The sequence below is a fragment of the Passer domesticus genome, chromosome 15 (genome assembly GCF_036417665.1).
Source record: "Passer domesticus isolate bPasDom1 chromosome 15, bPasDom1.hap1, whole genome shotgun sequence".
Lineage (NCBI taxonomy): Eukaryota > Metazoa > Chordata > Aves > Passeriformes > Passeridae > Passer > Passer domesticus.
The window spans coordinates 7,291,915-7,308,490 of record NC_087488.1 but is presented as its reverse complement, the minus strand read 5'-3'; the positions used below and the strand labels follow the sequence as shown (position 1 = coordinate 7,308,490).

At 39.9% G+C, this 16,576-nt stretch overlaps 1 protein-coding gene across 4 annotated transcripts in view; it reads left to right on the top strand.

Moving 5' to 3' along the window:
* Positions 1-16,576, top strand: part of MRTFB (myocardin related transcription factor B) — a 66,368-nt gene that overhangs the window by 24,889 nt on the left and 24,903 nt on the right. For 3 of the 4 annotated variants that reach the window (XM_064390626.1, XM_064390623.1, XM_064390624.1), the window contains exons 4-5: positions 15,448-15,513; positions 16,477-16,532. In XM_064390626.1, coding sequence (XP_064246696.1) covers positions 15,448-15,513; positions 16,477-16,532 — 122 coding nt within the window. Of the gene's footprint in view, positions 1-3,286; positions 3,603-15,447; positions 15,514-16,476; positions 16,533-16,576 lie in introns of those variants that run through there. The other variant, XM_064390625.1, reaches the window with a different exon arrangement.

The following is a 16,576-nucleotide window of genomic DNA, read 5'->3' as shown; positions in this document are numbered from 1 at the left end:
CAGGGGTTGTTCTGTTAACTGTATTACTGCTGAAATGAAGAGTCATCAAAGAACAAACACGTTGCTATTGTTTCACTAATACTTACTCTAGAGGATTTTTGGGGTAGGCCAAAATGGGTGATTTGAATGGGAAGGTATTAAGTTCCCACCTGTGAAGTCACAATTTCTTTCAGAGAAATGTGGAATTAGGGTCCTTTAAAGCCAACAACAAAAGTAACTGAAATACAAAGCAGTTTTTATCTGTCAAAACAATCTTCAAGGCAGATGCTGCCCAAACATAGGCAGTGTGTTCAATGTATCAGTGTGGGGGTAGTGGTTCTAATAATGACAGAATTTCTACTATTTCATAACAGCTTTAAAAATTACCATCAGATTTGAAAGTGCATGAGTAAATCTGAGGAGTCCTTGTGGTGCTTAAGCAATCACAGGTAAGAAGGGATGTAAACTGTTTAGAGGAGTTACAAATTACAAAAGCTATATTGTTGCACACTCGAATAACCAGCTAAACCAAGGTATCAGTTGAGCTTGGATTCAGGTATATTCAAGACTGCTGGGAAAAGAAAAGGTTGTTGGAATAGGAATATTCTTTTATGATGTGGGAGATGTTATTCTTCATGCAGGGATTTAAGAGAAACTTAGTCCTGAGCAGAATATCCAGATAATCTCCATATTCATAGTATAACTGAGTCTGGAGCAGAACTATTTCCTTCTTCAAATGAATCTTTTCTTTGTCTTCATTTGTTATGTCTGCCCTTACCCAACTATTCCATACTGTATAGCATTTATTGGCAATGGCAGTATTTGGTTACATGAAAAATACACAGCATCATTTTGACCTTTCATCTCTCCTAATCTGTACAAGAATTTCCTCATTCTTATTTTTCATAAATTCTATAATTCCTGCTTTTCTTACTAAAGATTTTACATGTTACTGTTGAGATTTTGATCAGACTTCTTAAAGATCTAAAATTGTCATCTCTGTGTTAAGCTTGTATTGAACTAAGAGGTGAAATTGAAGCAGAATATGAGGTATAAGTTCAAGTAGCTGAAGCATAAGCACATTGATGTGCTGTGGGGTGGCTACCCTTGGAAAGGGGGAGGAGTGGATTGCACTCCTGGCTAAACTCATCTCTCTGAACCAGGGAAATGCTCCTGAAGGCTTGAGCTGCTCCCCCCAGCTGCTGTTACTGTGGTCAGCTTTCACCTGAGCACTGGGCATTCTCAATTTATATAAAGCACTATAAAGGGATAGGAATGGATAGAACTTCCTTCAGAAATATGGTGTTTGAAGAAAAATGCCTTACTCTGGCTTCTTTAATTACACATTTCCTCATTAGAGCATGAAATTTTTTAAATTTCAAAATACTGTTTTCTGAATAATTGGGAAATCAGTTCAGAGTGTGTGAAGTGCACTGTACCCTTTTCATAAAACAATTTGTGCTGTTATGTATTGTTACACTGTTAGAATATAATTCATCCATCCAAACAATTCTCTCTTGGTACAAGAAAAATGGGGAGTTATAATCTGTTATATCAGTATGTGTGTAATATTCTGTTTATTGACTGTGTCAGAGTTAATGTGTGTTTAAGTTTAAGCAGTATGTGTTTGTATTCTGCTTGTCTCAGCTTTTATTTTCTGAATGTGTGGACTTTCTCAACAGTAGTTTTGTTTCTTATGCACAGTAAGTGTTCAGCTGCAGGCAGTGAGGAAGTTAACTTGATTTATGAAGGAGCTTTTCCACAGTATTTTTTCCTTGTGTTCAGTAAAAATCACTGCAAAAGCAAATGTATTGGAATAGTCTGCAACTTGTATTAAAGCAGAACATAATTTAAGCTGATAATTTTTGTACAAATGATGTGCAGACAACTGATTTTTAGGCTGGGAGAGTGGCCTCAAATCATTCATGCTGCAAAGAGTTTTTTGCCTGTATTGTCAGCTCTTTACATGTCAAGAGGTTGCTGAAGCCTGGTGAGCTCACACCTCCTTGGAGTCTGCAGCTCTGAGCAGATCTAGGTCTCCCTTCTCCCAGCAGCAGGGAAACAGGAGAGGCTTCCAAATCCTGCTGGCAGGGCCAGGCAGCCTCACCCTGAGCTGGCACCTGCCCTGCGAGTGCTCTGTCACGGTGAACAGAAGTGCTCAGGGACTGTCTTGTTGGAAGATCCAAAGAGGAAAAGATTTTAAAAATTCTGTATATAGATAGAAAATATAGATATTTTCAAATCTGATTCTATGGAAGTGAAACACTATCTGAATGGAGGTGTCCTTTAGAATTTCAGGTTGATGGATTTAAAATACAAAGTAGAGGTGTGCAAAATGTGTGCAATGATAGCATCTTTAGGCCAAAGTGAAGGGAAAATACACCTGCCAGATTTCCTAGTTGACATGTAGAGACTCTTTAACATTATGTATAGTTTCTTTTCTCTAAGTACAGGAAATTAAATGCAGACTCGTCTGCTGTTCCCTTACGGCCAATGCCAGGTAATTAGAGGGGATCCATTTCCCTGAAATCTTCCAGGTTGACACTGAAGTTGATGACTCATGTAAGATAAATGGGATGTGCTGCAGAGAATGGCAGATCAGAAGCTGTGGGAGGAAATACTCCTGAAACTGTTGGGAATAATGAGATGTGTAACTAATGCAAGAAGGAAAATAATAAAGTACTCGGGGCTTAGATATTTACAACAAGGAACAGAGGCTCTGATACTGCAGGGAAAGGCATGGAAACAATCACTGGTTTTCCCAGTTACCTCTGCTAGATGAATGTCTCTGGAACCAGACCTGGGGTTGGGTGGGTGGGAAGATTCCTTAACATAACTATAACTTTTTCAAATGCCGCTGGGCAGCTTTGTTTACTGGTGAAACTTAATGAGGAATGAATGTGCCGGTCAGGCAGAGATGAAATATTTCTGCTGCCTGCAGCAGTGTTCCGAGGAGTTGGGGGCAGGGAGAAGGAAGGGGGCGAAGGGAGCGAGACCTCGGCAGCAGTTTGTCTTAGGTATCAGCGAATGCTCTCCAGCAACTGCTGGATTTATTTTTAACCGCTTGACTCATTCTTTGTCAGATGATTGACCACCGAGCTGCCACTGAAACACCAATGTGCAGAGGAAGCGAGCGTAACTACAGGCGCGGGGGGAGTGTCTGTCGGGGAGGGGAGGCGGGCTCTGCGACTTGTGCTTCACATGCTGGGTGCCCGCGCTGGCAGTGGGCTGCGGGCCGGGAGCGCCACAGCCAACCGAGCCGGGCTGGGGTGGGCTGAGCCGAGCCGGGCCGTGCTGACCCGAGCCGAGCCGAGCCGGGCCGTGCTGAGCCGAGCCGAGCCGAGCCGAGGGGAGCGGTCGGGGCAGCGGCATGGGCGGCGCGGCAGTGCCCCGGCTGCTGCCGTAGGGTGCGCGGGGCCCCGCGCGGAGCGCGCTGCACCGCTGCCCACTGCGGCCTGCCTTTTTTCGGTGCTGGATGTTGCCGTTCTAAAGGATTCCCACCATGATCGATAGCTCCAAGAAACAGCAGCAGGGCTTTTCCGAGATCTTACCTGCAGGGGATCTTAAGCCGCTGAAGGAGAAGGAATGCCTTGAGGTGAACAGCCAGAAAAGTCTCAAGGAAGGTCAGTCACTTGCTGGTTGGGGGACAGAGAATGCAGGAGTCCTGGGCACATGCGGTTCACAGCATGCCTCGTGTAATGCTCTAGGTCAGGAAGAGTTTTTGTACATTAAATGAGGTACTGTTTTCCCTGTGAAAAAAAAACCCTCTAAAAGCTGAATTGAAATTTTACCTGAGACTATTAAAATAACGATGATGATAGCTTGGTAGGAATTGTAGTATGAAGAGAAATGAGCAATCAAGTAGTCTTTTCAGGGTATCATTTAGTGCTGAATTAATGAAGGACTCTGAAGTTGTCCTGTAAATATTGCACACAGTGCTTCAAAATGTCTTTATTGAAATAAATATAATGAAATAAACATCATGAAATATGGCATGTCAAAATAAAACCCCACACACCTTCAGTATTAGACATATTGCTACCTCATTTTCAACAGTGCTTTTCTCAGGTCTTTTTTTCCTTTGGAATTCTGTTCTCCCCTCATACTTTAAATTATATTTTATTCTGGTTTTGAGAAGTGCACTTTTCATACCACATTATTTCTTTTTAAATTATTGGATTTCAGCTGGGCATTAAATTGATAAAATCCATTAGTTTCTAAAATAGCAGTAGTCTGAGAATATTTGGAGTCATTTAAAGCTGACAAATAGAACTATACGAGATTCACTTAAAGTAATCTTTGTTAGGCTGAGGCAATAATGCTGCTGAGACTGGGAATTGTCTTACTCGGTGGGCAGGATTCTTCCCGCTGGCCTGGCTGAAGGAGGAGAGCTCTGGCCTCAACTCCAGCTGCTTGATCAATAGCACACAAACTGTATTTGCAGTTGACAGAATTCCTGCTTTCCTTTTGCAGCACTCTGCTTTTTTCTTCCAGATATCTCTGGATTGTCTGGTGATTCAGAGATTTCTCCCTTGGTGTGGTGGCAAGAGTTCTAGATGAGATCCTGCCTTTCTCAGAATTTAAATGCTGGGTTTGTTTGGGGGTTTTGTTCATTTCTTTTTTAAATTTGGACCTTAATAATGTTTAAAATGGCAAAAAGCTAGGTCATCTTCAGTATTAAATTCATTACCTGACAGGTCAGTTTAAAAGCCCCGTTACTTAGCTTTAAGTTGGAGCTGGAGAGAGCACTGATCTCTGTGCAGGGTTCTGGTACTGAAGGTGTGACGGGGCTTGGGAAGGTACGGAGAGGTTCAGTGTTGCTGCCTGTGGCCGTGGCTGGGAGCAGAGCAGTTCTGCTTCCTTTGCAGGAAGGCACTGACTGCGAGACCGTGACTGCAGGACAGGGCCAGCAGTGGCCTCTGCCTCGGCTGGTTTTGTCTCACAACTCAGAACCAGTTCCAGCCCTGCTGCTGCTGCTGAGGCTCTGGGCACAGCAGCGAGAGACAAGGAGCCAGGGGGGTCAGAGGGGGGGCAGTGCTGTAGGAAACAAAACCCATCTGGGGTAAGCCACCAAGAAATGAAGGCCAGAAAAACATGGCAAAACATGGCAAAACGCAGCACGGGGGGGAGTGTAGGTGGGCTGATGAGTAACCACAGTAATGATTATCTTCAGGCCTCTTCAAGCACGTCAGTTATGGGGAAAGTGGATGAAAGAATGTACATTACAGTAATGATGGTCTGTCAGAGTAGCAAAAAACCTGCAATTATGGGATACTCTGCCAGTCTAAATTCATTAATGTTTTAGAGCTTAAATTATTCAGTGCATACAAGAAGATATGTTTTCCATAATCACTACCTTTGCTTCCTTTTCTGTGTTTTAGTACCTGTTCTCCATTTTCACTTCCCCAGTGAATATTGCTTATTCTTTTATCTCTCCCAAGTTTGGCAGTGTAATGATTAAAATAATGAACCTCTTCTTGAGAGTTTGATTGACTACAGGATCTCCTCTTCCAGCCTTTCCTCCTTCTAAAGCTTAGAAAAACAGTAATTTTCTTTCTTGTGGTATATAGAATGGATTATTGAAAACACTCCAAATCATCTTGATTTACATCTAGAGGGACTAAAACAGAGCTCCAGGTTTCCAGTTTATAATGTTATGAAATAAGTAGTTCAGATATTTTATATATTTTTTTAAAATCAGTTGCAGCTATTAGTTTAATCCTATTTAAATAGTACTACAGGTAACACATTTTAATTTTTAAAAACATAAATTGTACGACAACTTATTTTACAGAACAGTATCTTCTAAATTAGCTCGTGCCATTCTGTTTCTCTTTTTTTTGCTCTCCTCTTTTCTCCTCCTTTCTTCTTCCCTAAAATGATGTGGCTGGTTTTGCCACGTGAATTCTCAAATGTTTTTTTCCTTAGGACACAATATACTTAAAAATATAATCTGTGAATGATAAAACTTGCAAAAATTAAAAATGTAATTGTGTGGTGATCCAGTAATTCAAAAGGTGCCTTTGTTTCATAAGCTACATTGCACAGGTTTGATAAATCTAAAAATCCTGAGATAGTGCAGTGCTTTTTTCAGTGATGAGTACCTTAAGAGAACTGCAGGGTGCAATTTTTTTTACTTAGTATTTCTTTATAAGAAAAGGGATTTTTGATGGAAACAAAAACAATAACACTGTCTTTAGCAAATTAAGGACATTAGCAGTTTAGACTGCAGAGTTGAATTTTTTTCTTTCCTTAGGCTATTGATACACATTATAGCATCCTGGAGCATGGGAGGAAATCATCTTAATTACCCTTCTTGTAAACAGCTCAGATACTATTGTTGCATATTGCCTTTTTTGTGAAAAAGTTCTTATTTTTACCTGTCTGATCAAAATTACCTTTTGTATGAGCAAGGAACAAAGATATTTTCTGTCTCTGAGGTCAACCACACAGTGCTAACTAAACAGCTTTTTCAGAAATTCCTGTACCATTGACTGTACCTCCTGCAGCATCTTGTAGCACTGTCAAGTAAGCAACCAAAACATTTGGAAAATTCAAGTGAAAAGCCTTCAATGTGCATACAGTTACTAAGGAATATTCAGTGTCATCAAACAGTGCCTGCATTAGGACCTGGGAATATATCTGGACTACAGATGGAAAGGTTTCCAACAGCATTGGAGAGAGCTGAGGAGGTCTTGTTTTATAGCCTGAATTGTTTCAGGATAAAGATGGATGAGCTGTTGACACTCTTGAAGACACGGTATTAAACTGGTGAAACAGATCAGTCTGGTGCTTAGGTGGGGTTTGAAAGGAGGCTGAATCCCACTTTGTTTGCACCATGTTTTTCATATCGTAATCTCAGTTTCAAAGTTACCAGTTGCCTGCAGGCTACTCTAATTAAAAAAACTAGCCAGGAAGGAAATTTTATTTCCACCTTGAAACACAATTTCTTTCCGGGATTTGTTATGCTTTTTAAGTTTACTGGTTTGTGAGGAACTGGAGACTGGCAAGTGCTGGAAACAGGATACAGGGTGGAATGAGTGGATTTCTCAGGTGTGCACTGGAATTGTCTTCATGCTGCCTGAGTAACAGATTACCAGGTGTAGTCAGGAAGGATTTCTTCCCCTCATCCCTTGCAATGAAATCCAGGTTGCATGAGAATTGTTTATTCAACAGACTTCCTGCTGTTGCTGCATGTTGAGTATTGATGATTCTCTTGACCTCTTCTCCTCTCCTGCCCTGGCATGATAAAGGTTCTGCTCTTGGTTTATTTGGGTTGGTTGGTTTTTATAAAGAAAAAGCTCTAAGTTGTGTTATCTGGTGTTTAGAGGTGTTTTTACGACCCCTTATCAGTGGTAGTCCATCAGGTATATTCCTTGAGACACAGACAATGAGAAAAATACTGTCCAAAAAAGTGTTTCTCCTTTGTTAATAAAGGAAGCACTGTAAATTCTGTGTACTGATCCTGCAGGGCTGTGCTAAACTCTACCATAAACAGGCTCTTTAATGTCATGGGATAATTGTATGTCGTAAATCAGCACTTACTCTGCAGAATTTTCTTCTTCAGTGTAGCACTTAAATTAATAATAAATACATTGTAAGACCATTATAATAAACACATGCCTAACTACTTCAATAAACCAAGACTACCATGTACTAATTTGATTTTGTATGTAATCTGGATGCAGTTAGAAGATGATGGTGGCTAACCAAGAGCTTTTAAAAAAACTTGCTATGGCATCTATAAGATTTCTTGAAGATTTTATAAAAGGATTAGGAGTGCTGCTGCCAAGAGCCAGGTGAATTCCCAGCCTGCTTGCTGCCAGCCTGTTTCTCGTGTTGGCATTGGGAGTCGCACAGCCCGAGGTGGGTGGGTATTGCTGAGGAGCACTTCTCCACGGTGCTGCCAGGCCCGAGCACAGAGCTGACAGGAGGCACCTCTGCCAGTGTGAAGGCAGCAGAAGCAGCTGGACGTGGAGGGAGGCACAGACCATTGCCTTTTCCTTGGTAATCCTGTGTTAGATCACAGTGAGTTATGAAACCACACTCTGAAACACCGTCTGCTTTGCTGCTCTGCTGGGGGATTCTTCTGTCCTGTCACATCCAGCACAACACGTGGGAGCCTCAGCCTCCAGCGTGGATCCTCCCTAATGCAGCAACTTCCCATCCCTGGGATCAGCTGGACTCACCCACTGAGCATCTGCAGAGTCTGGAGCTGTCTGCAGCAGAGCTGACTCAGTTCCATGGCTCACATCCCCATTTGCAATCAGGCAGCTCAGTGGCAATCCACCTTCCCCTGCTTTGATTCATGTGTGGTCTCCTGAGCTGGAGCATCTGCTTGGGTGTGCATTTTGTTTGCAGTGCCTCAGAATAGCATGGACAGTGGAGGGGGCTTGGCTGGAAATCATCTGTCATCATTCTGTGTAATACACTCCAAATTATCACAAAGGAAGTTGTAATAGATGTACAATTTAAACTCAAGTTTCATGAGTCCCTTGACAGTACACTTTTTGGCTAATAGTAGTATTTGAGGAAATGCAGATTATTTTTTTTAAAATCAGAGGTTTGCACTAAGTAGAGTAATACTTGCAGATTTAGAAAATGTTATTGTTAATATACTTAGGTTACACAATTGTACAGAAAATGGAAATATAAGCTTTAGTTTGTTGAGACTTCTCACCCAAGAGAGTAGTAATGATTTTTCTCATTTTAAAGATGTAAACAGAATCATGAAGAGTATCGATTCTGCTTTTTACATATCTGTGCACACACACATATATATATATATATATATATATTAATCCCAGCAGACATCCCAGTAATTTGTTTGAAGGTTTGTGTATGTTCTGGCTGGTTTCTAAGCAACATGTTCCATAGCAATAGGATACAATACAGATTGTCCTATATCCTAGTCATTTAAGCCTCTCAGCTAATGATATTGTCATAGTTCATATATTTGTTTGAAATGTTGAGTTTACATGCAGCTCTCTTTGCCGTCTAGGTTTTCATTTTCTGCTTTCAGTGGATGCTGTTACTGCTGGAACACTCATCTAAGCATCAGCTCTGGCCGCAGACAAAAGCTTTAAATCACAGTGGTATCATTTGAGAGATTTGGAGGTCCTGCAGGGCTTCCCTCCAGAATTCTGGAGAGATGATCTGAAATGGCCCTCAGCAGTCTCCTCACATGTACTTTACACTTACACAGTACATTTCTAAGCTGAAATGGAAGTATGACTGAATAATTATTTAAAATGAATATGCAAAAGAGCTGCTTCAGCTTTTCTTAATTATTTTGGATATAGTCATAGCAGAAAAATCACTTATACAATAATGGAAAAAAGAACATAAAAATTATATAACAAGCAAGTAAGGGGTTTTTTTAACAAAAGCAAGCTAAACTAAGTAAAATAGTTACTTTTTAAAATTATATCCTGGCATACATGGAAGTTTTGAAGGCATTCACCCATGATTAGATGATGAATACTTTTTACAAGAGGAATTGGTGATAGATTATTTTTGTTTTAAAACTAAGAGGATTTAGCATGCTCTGTTACCATCTTCAGGCTGATGGGGAATGAGTACCACAATTTAAAATGTATTTTATCTTAAAATTCCATACAACTTAGAATAATTTCCAAAAATTCAAGGTAGCTATTTTCATGGTTTTCTCACCTCTCCTTCTTTGACATGCCATATAAATGAAGTGAACATTATATTAACAAATTTCTGACTTTGGACTTCTGGAATGTGTAATACCATGTGCAAACTACCATATTCCATAACCTTCCTGAATTATGTACCTTGCATATCACCTGCTCTTTCTTTTACTTACTACACAAAATATTCTTTCTACTATTTTTTTTCATTTGCAGAACAAATATTAGTGGGAAAAATCAACCATTTTTCTAATAGATAGAGTACAATACCTCATCATAGAGTTGAGGGAGAAACAATCTCAACTCAGGAGAAAGCAAAACCTATCTCTGGAAGATTACCCTGGCATACAGTTGTGGTGTTTAGAAACAGAGACTTCAGGCTGGGAGCAGAGGGGCTGTGGGGTGCAGGCAGCAGTGCAGGATGCACTGAGCACTCGTGCTCAGGTGCTGCAGTTGTGCAGCTGCTGCCCTGTGAGGCCGCAGTTCAGGGCAGAGATGCTGGGATCTCTCCTGGAGCTCCCCTGAGCCCGGTGGATCTCTGCTCGGTGCAGTGCCCCACGCCGGTGACACGCTGGTGTGAAGGGTGCAGCTGCCTCTGCCCTGTGCCCAGCTCCAAGGGGCACCGGCTGCAGCAGAGCTGGTGGCAGCTGGCAGAAAGGAGCGGAGCCTTTCGGTGTAGCAGCTTTTCGTGTAGAGGAAACGGCCGTGTTTCCAGCACTGTCTGTTTCCATGGCAGCCAGCCTAGCAGCCTGCGCTGGAGTTTCTGCCGCTCTTGGAAATTTCCAAGGGGTTATGGAGGAATGCTGGACATTACATTCTCTCATTTCCACTTGCAGTTTTAAGTGTTTAAATAGGTACTATCTGTTGGATTTTAACTTCAAGAGAATAATGAGATTATTACATACAGAACATTAAAAAAATCTCGATGTGTTGTTCCTCTTGCTGCCATTTGAAAGGACTGTGTGGTGTCTGCTGGACCCTGTGCCCATGGTGAAATGTTTGTTTCAGCTGTGTAATTGGGAAATGGCAACAACTATTTGCTGTTTCATAGTATCTTCTATAAAAAGATTAAAATTTGATCTTAAATTAATAGGCTATGTAATGAACTATGTTAGATGTGGAATTATTAGTGCTGGAGCTGCTAGAACTGTGCACAATATGTGTTCTGGTTTTTTTTCAAGGCAAGAAGCAGTGGTGAAAGCTTGTCAATCAGCATAGATAGCATTGTTCCTGCAGGACAACTATTGATTTATTTTTGGCCTCTTTACATTCCAGTGCTTGTGATTATGTAGTACTACTTTGAGACTGCTCTTCTGTAGGATACACATTACAGATTCGTAACAGGAATCACTTGCTTAGCTCTGATAAAAGCTGTTTGTTGTGGGTGATTTAATAACACACTTTATTTCACTCTGCCACTCACAGCAAGTAAGACATGCCCAGGGCGCTCTGTTTGCTGCCTTTCCAGGGTGCACAGAACGTGCTGTGTCTCCTCAAGTGCCTGTTTGTGGCACTTCTGCCCTCACGCCTTCAGCAGGGGCCGAGGAGCTGCTGCTTCTGCTTATCCTCAATCTCTGCCCCTTTGGCACGCTGTGCCTGAACCTGAGCAGTCTCCTGGTGTGAGGCAATGGCTTTATAAAAGTTGCTGCTTTACAGAAATACACCTCCACATAACCAAGTGCACTGGTTAACAGATGAGCTTCCCTTTGTGCTCCATTGCCTGGCTCAGAAGTGTTGATGGCCTGGTGTGCTGACACTCAAAGGAGCTGGAAGAGAGGGAGCACCAGCCTCTGGCACTCAGCTTTTGTGCTGGCTAAACACTCCACCTCCAGTGCAGTCACAAGACTTCTGCTGACTCCGAGAGTCAGATAACCAGATGTTCTTACTGTGAGGAGGGATTATGCTGTTTTGTTTTGTCAGTTAGTATTAAATAAGCTATTCAAGCTTTAATGATCATTTTATTGACTTAAGAAAACACATGGAAATTTTGGAATCTCTCCACCTGGTGTTCAAGTGTTAAAATTGTATGCTTAGTTGAAACCAAAAAGGAATATCCTCCCTTCTCCCTCGGTCAGAGCAAGAATTGGACTGACCTCTCTGTGCATGGCTTTTATTCAGAAGCAGTTCACAGACAATTTTTAGAGTTGCACTGGTGTGAAGGAGGATTGCTGCCAGATAATGTGAAGTGCAAAATATTGGAACTGCCTTTCAGCAACTACATTTGCTCGATAGTGTTAACATTACCCTTCTCTTACACATGTACTTTAAATAGGAGGAACAGTATCAACAACATTAATAGTTTATCAACACATTTTAATATTTGTTAATGTTGTGCCTTCACTTTGGAGATCACTTATGATTTTAGATGCTATGTAGATAACTCCCTGATTTTAAAAGTGTAAAAGTGAAAGGTAAACTATCTGGCAGCAAGCTGAATGGATTTACTCTGATAAGGACATCTGTAAAACACAATGTTTGAGTAAATACCATTCCAAGGGCAACTTTGTTTTGTAGCACCTCCTTCTCTTGTCTTTTGAATTCTCCCTTCCCCACATTCCATGATGGTTTGTCTGTAAATGGTTCTTTAAAATAAAGGGAAGGGGGAAAAACAAAAAGGAAAAAAATGCCAAACTCTGACCCACACTAGAACAAGAGTAAAAAAAAAAATATATATATATATATTTTTTTTTTTTTTAGGCTGTGTCATCTTATCTCATCCAGCTTTACTAGATTTACCACTGTTCTGGAAATCTCTGGCTGTATGGATTTCCATACATATGATAAGTCTGTATTAGCTTTAATTCCATTAGATTTAAACCAACCTGAGTTCTGTTCTAGATAGTTTCTCACAGAAATAAATGAGCAAGTTTTTGCCATAAGTGGAGTTCTCATATGGCTCATCCTTGTCTCTGAAGATTTTATTATATTTTCCTTATTGAAAACGTGTGATTCAGTTTCCATGACTCCCATCCTCCTGTCAGGCTGGCTGTTCTTTGAGCCACTTCTTGTGAGCCCCCATTTGCTTGTGAGCTTTTCACAGCCCTCACTCCTGTTCCTTCCTTCACACCCACACCAGGTTCCCCTCCAGCACAGAGACACGTCTGTGTGTACCTGCAGGGACAGGGAAGGGTCACTGCTGACTGTGGTGTGCCCAGCTGCTCTGACACCCTCACCTGTACCCAGGTGTGCTCTGACTCTCACAGACAGGTGTTTCTGTTTCATCCTTATAGCCTTTTACTTTGTGTCACTGTAGGGGCTGAAAGTATTTTAGATCCTCTAGATCCTTATATCTCTTTTACTGAGATACCAATATTGGCTTTTTTTTTTTCTGATGGATTTGCTTTGGAATAGCAAAACCTTTTTAACTTTCCAACTTCAAAAAATAATATGTTTAGGGGTTTTAAGATCACTTTCTGTTTGAAAATTTTCTATTATTTAATAATGCATTTGACTGCTCAATATTTCTCTTTTTAAAAAGTGTAGATATAAAACACTTTTTCAACGTTAGTTTTGGAGTTGATTGCAAAAGCAAACATCTGGTTTTCATCCAGCTTGGTTTCTGTTTAACCTCCTTGCTCTGGTCAAGTCAAAATCTTCAGTTATTATCTTATACCATCTTTCTAACTATGAGTCATCTCTTCTTTAGTATTCCCCCTGCAGTGCTTTCCTATTAGTCATGCTACAGGCTGTCCTGTCCTTATTATGTAATATATCAGTTCATGATATTTATTTAGTAAGTGAATAACTACATGTTCTATATCTTCTATATCTCTAATTTTCTCACTGTTTCTATGACTTGTCCAGATACAGATGGGACAACTTCAAAATCTTCCCTTATTGCTTTGTAATTCCCAATGTAGATGAACAGATGATGGGCAGACAAGTAATGTTATGAGAGACAAAAAGGTTTGTTACATGTTTTTCTTAAAAAATGCTAAAGGTTCACATGTGACCACGTAATGTTTATGTGCAGGTACATTCTTACTGTTCTTATCTCCCTTTTGCTCTAGTCCCACTGCACATTCTCTTTTTACACTGTATATTGTTTAGGATACGGTTCAGTCTTTCTGTAAAGCTTAAGCCAAATACCTGACCATAATTGAAGCCACAAATCATAGGTACATTCCTGAACTATACAGCAGGGCTTCCCACAATTTCTATTTAGAAATAATGTTCAGTATAATATTTTCAATAATAATGTTCTTTTCCACTTGTGACCACTGATATTGAAAACACATCCCTAGCAATGCTTAGGTAGTTACAGCTGAACCAGCTCCACCTACAAAATGGGCTTTATGAGAAAGCTTAGTGAAAAAAAATTGTAAAAGAAAATTGTAAAGTCTGTGCCACAGCCCTGAAATGTTTGTATTTGAACTCTCAGTGTTTGTGTGATACAAGAAAATAATGTCCTTGTTTTCAGGACTTGCTATTCCCGGTCTTAATGCTTTAGCCAGAGGAATATCCTTCCTGTACTGCAGAACAGGAAATAAGCTGGTTCCTTTTAAATTCTGGAAACAATGAACTTTGTCCTTAGCTTAATTTTTTAGAAGTTACATTCATTTTGATGTTTTGGACAATGCATTAGCTTGTTTTGCTTCCTTGTGAAATACAATAGGAACGGCATACCATAATCATACACCATAATCAGCTCTCAAGTTGGAATTTCAGCATGTAAATATTACATCTTTAATGTACTTTGTCTCTTAATTATCCCTTGTTCAGAAGATGAAATTTCACTTTGGGGTAGTAGCTATATGTGTCAAAGAGATAATGAAGCACTATGATAAATTGATATAGAAACCAGGGGAAGGGAGGAGTAGAAGAAAGAAACAACTTTTTTTTCCCCCCTTGTTTTCCCCCCGGCAACAAAAAGCCATAATCTTTGAAAATATAAAACTTTTATGTCTACCTCTTCCCCCAGGTTTTGTGGTTTCTGGTGTAGTATTTAATATATGTCACATTGGTTGACACACAGGAACGTGTGGGAAACATTTTATTAAATGTAATGAAATGTAAGAAGTTACCTCTGAAGTTTTATAAGCTGTTTTTCTACATTTGAGAATACTGGATTTGTTCTATCCTTTAAATAATTATGATAACACATATCTCAATAAAAAAACCCAACACTTTCTGATGTTCAGAGAGAGAATAAGGTGTATTCCTAATTGTAACGCTTTTTTGTTGTTTTTAAATAATGCAGATAAAATTCTTCTTCTGTTCAGTTTCTTGTGTTTCAGCAAGGTTTAGTTAAACCTTGCTGAAAATCAGTCTTTATATAAAAAAAAAATATTGTAAAGCCTTTTAATATAAAGACTAATTAATAAATCAGTCTTTATATTAAAAATAAACTTTAAGAAGAAACAATCAGCAAGACACACACAGAGCTTTTCTTCTAAAATGCTCTGCACAGTTCATTTCTGTTTCAGCACAGTGAAGTCATGCAGGATTGGCTTAGGACACGCAGCAAGGCTCTGTACCCATTATGGGCTCCAGTTTGTGGTTTAAACTCTTCTACCTCACTGTTTTCTTGATGTAAGCTCAACACTCCTCATGAGGCCTGGCTGACAGGAAAAGTGGATGCACATGGGAAATACAGGCCTGGCATCAGATGAGACTGAGAAGCAGCAAACTGCAGTGAAAATGGGGATGGAAGTGATCCCTGGGAATTGTTAACAGCAGCTGTTCTAGGATGGCTCTTGGGGTTACACAGCAGAAAGTATTTCTGAGCTTGCAGTATTGGTATCATTGGAATGGGGGTTTGCACTTCATGAGGATCCGTGCTCACACAGCAATCAATGTTTTCTTTTGTCAGTACTTCAGCTGAGGCTGCAACAGAGACGGACACGAGAACAGCTGGTGGACCAGGGCATCATGCCACGTAAGACTTATGTCTAGGAATTTGTATTTCTCTAGTGTTAATTATGAATTGACTATATAAAATGATGAAGATAAGCATTTCTGTGAGAGCCTTAAAAAAATGATCAGCATTTGAAAAGACTTGTGGGATCCTTTTGATAACCTAAGTGAGCATGTAGTGAATTTACTGTGCTTACACCATGTTTCAGTTCAAATAGCCATTGTGATGAAAATGCAAGGATTTGTAGTCTGATTCTGCTTTTATTTTCTCTATTTAAATAATTATTACTAGTTTACTAAATAAACTGAATTACTTAAATGAGTTGACATTAATAATAAAAGCAGCAGTTTTTAAAGAGTAGAATGACAAAGGTTGCCAAACAAATGAGGGGTGCACAGAAAACATGGAGAATCTCTAAGTGGATTAGCACTGAGATGGAGCACTCTACAATTTATGTTATTGCTAGGTGAACACTGGTTGGTTTTTTTTACTCTTTTTGGTTATTTAGAAGCTAGACATCATTCTAAGATGAACATTTAAGGCCTCTGCATTTTTCTATTTCATTTTAAAATCAACACATAGTTCTTAAGGGAAGGTCCAGTTCTCTCTAATAACAGCAAGTATGAGGTATGGACAGCCAGAAAATTCAGTGGAATAAATCAAATTAAATTGGTATTTTGGCATTCTAAACCTTAACTCACAAAATTTCTACTGTGGGACAGTTTTGGTAAGTAAACAAACACCTTTGTAAATAGTGAAAAGTTAACCATTACATAGTAATAATCTGTTAAAATCAAATATTCCAGGTATTCTCTATAGGAGTATTGCTCATCTCTGCTAAATATGGTGTATACAATGAGCACAAATCAATTGTAATCCTGCAAACACAGCTCTGAGGTGGTGTTAAACACCCATACATTCTGGTTAGCATATTTCTTTTGAAAATGACTTCCTGTCTCTTTAACTCTTACTCTCCCTTCACAGCTTTGAAAAGTCCAGCTGCATTCCATGAGCAGATAAAGAGCCTGGAGCGAGCCAGGGTAAACCACTTTGTGTAAACTTGTGATTAACATCTGGAAATGGA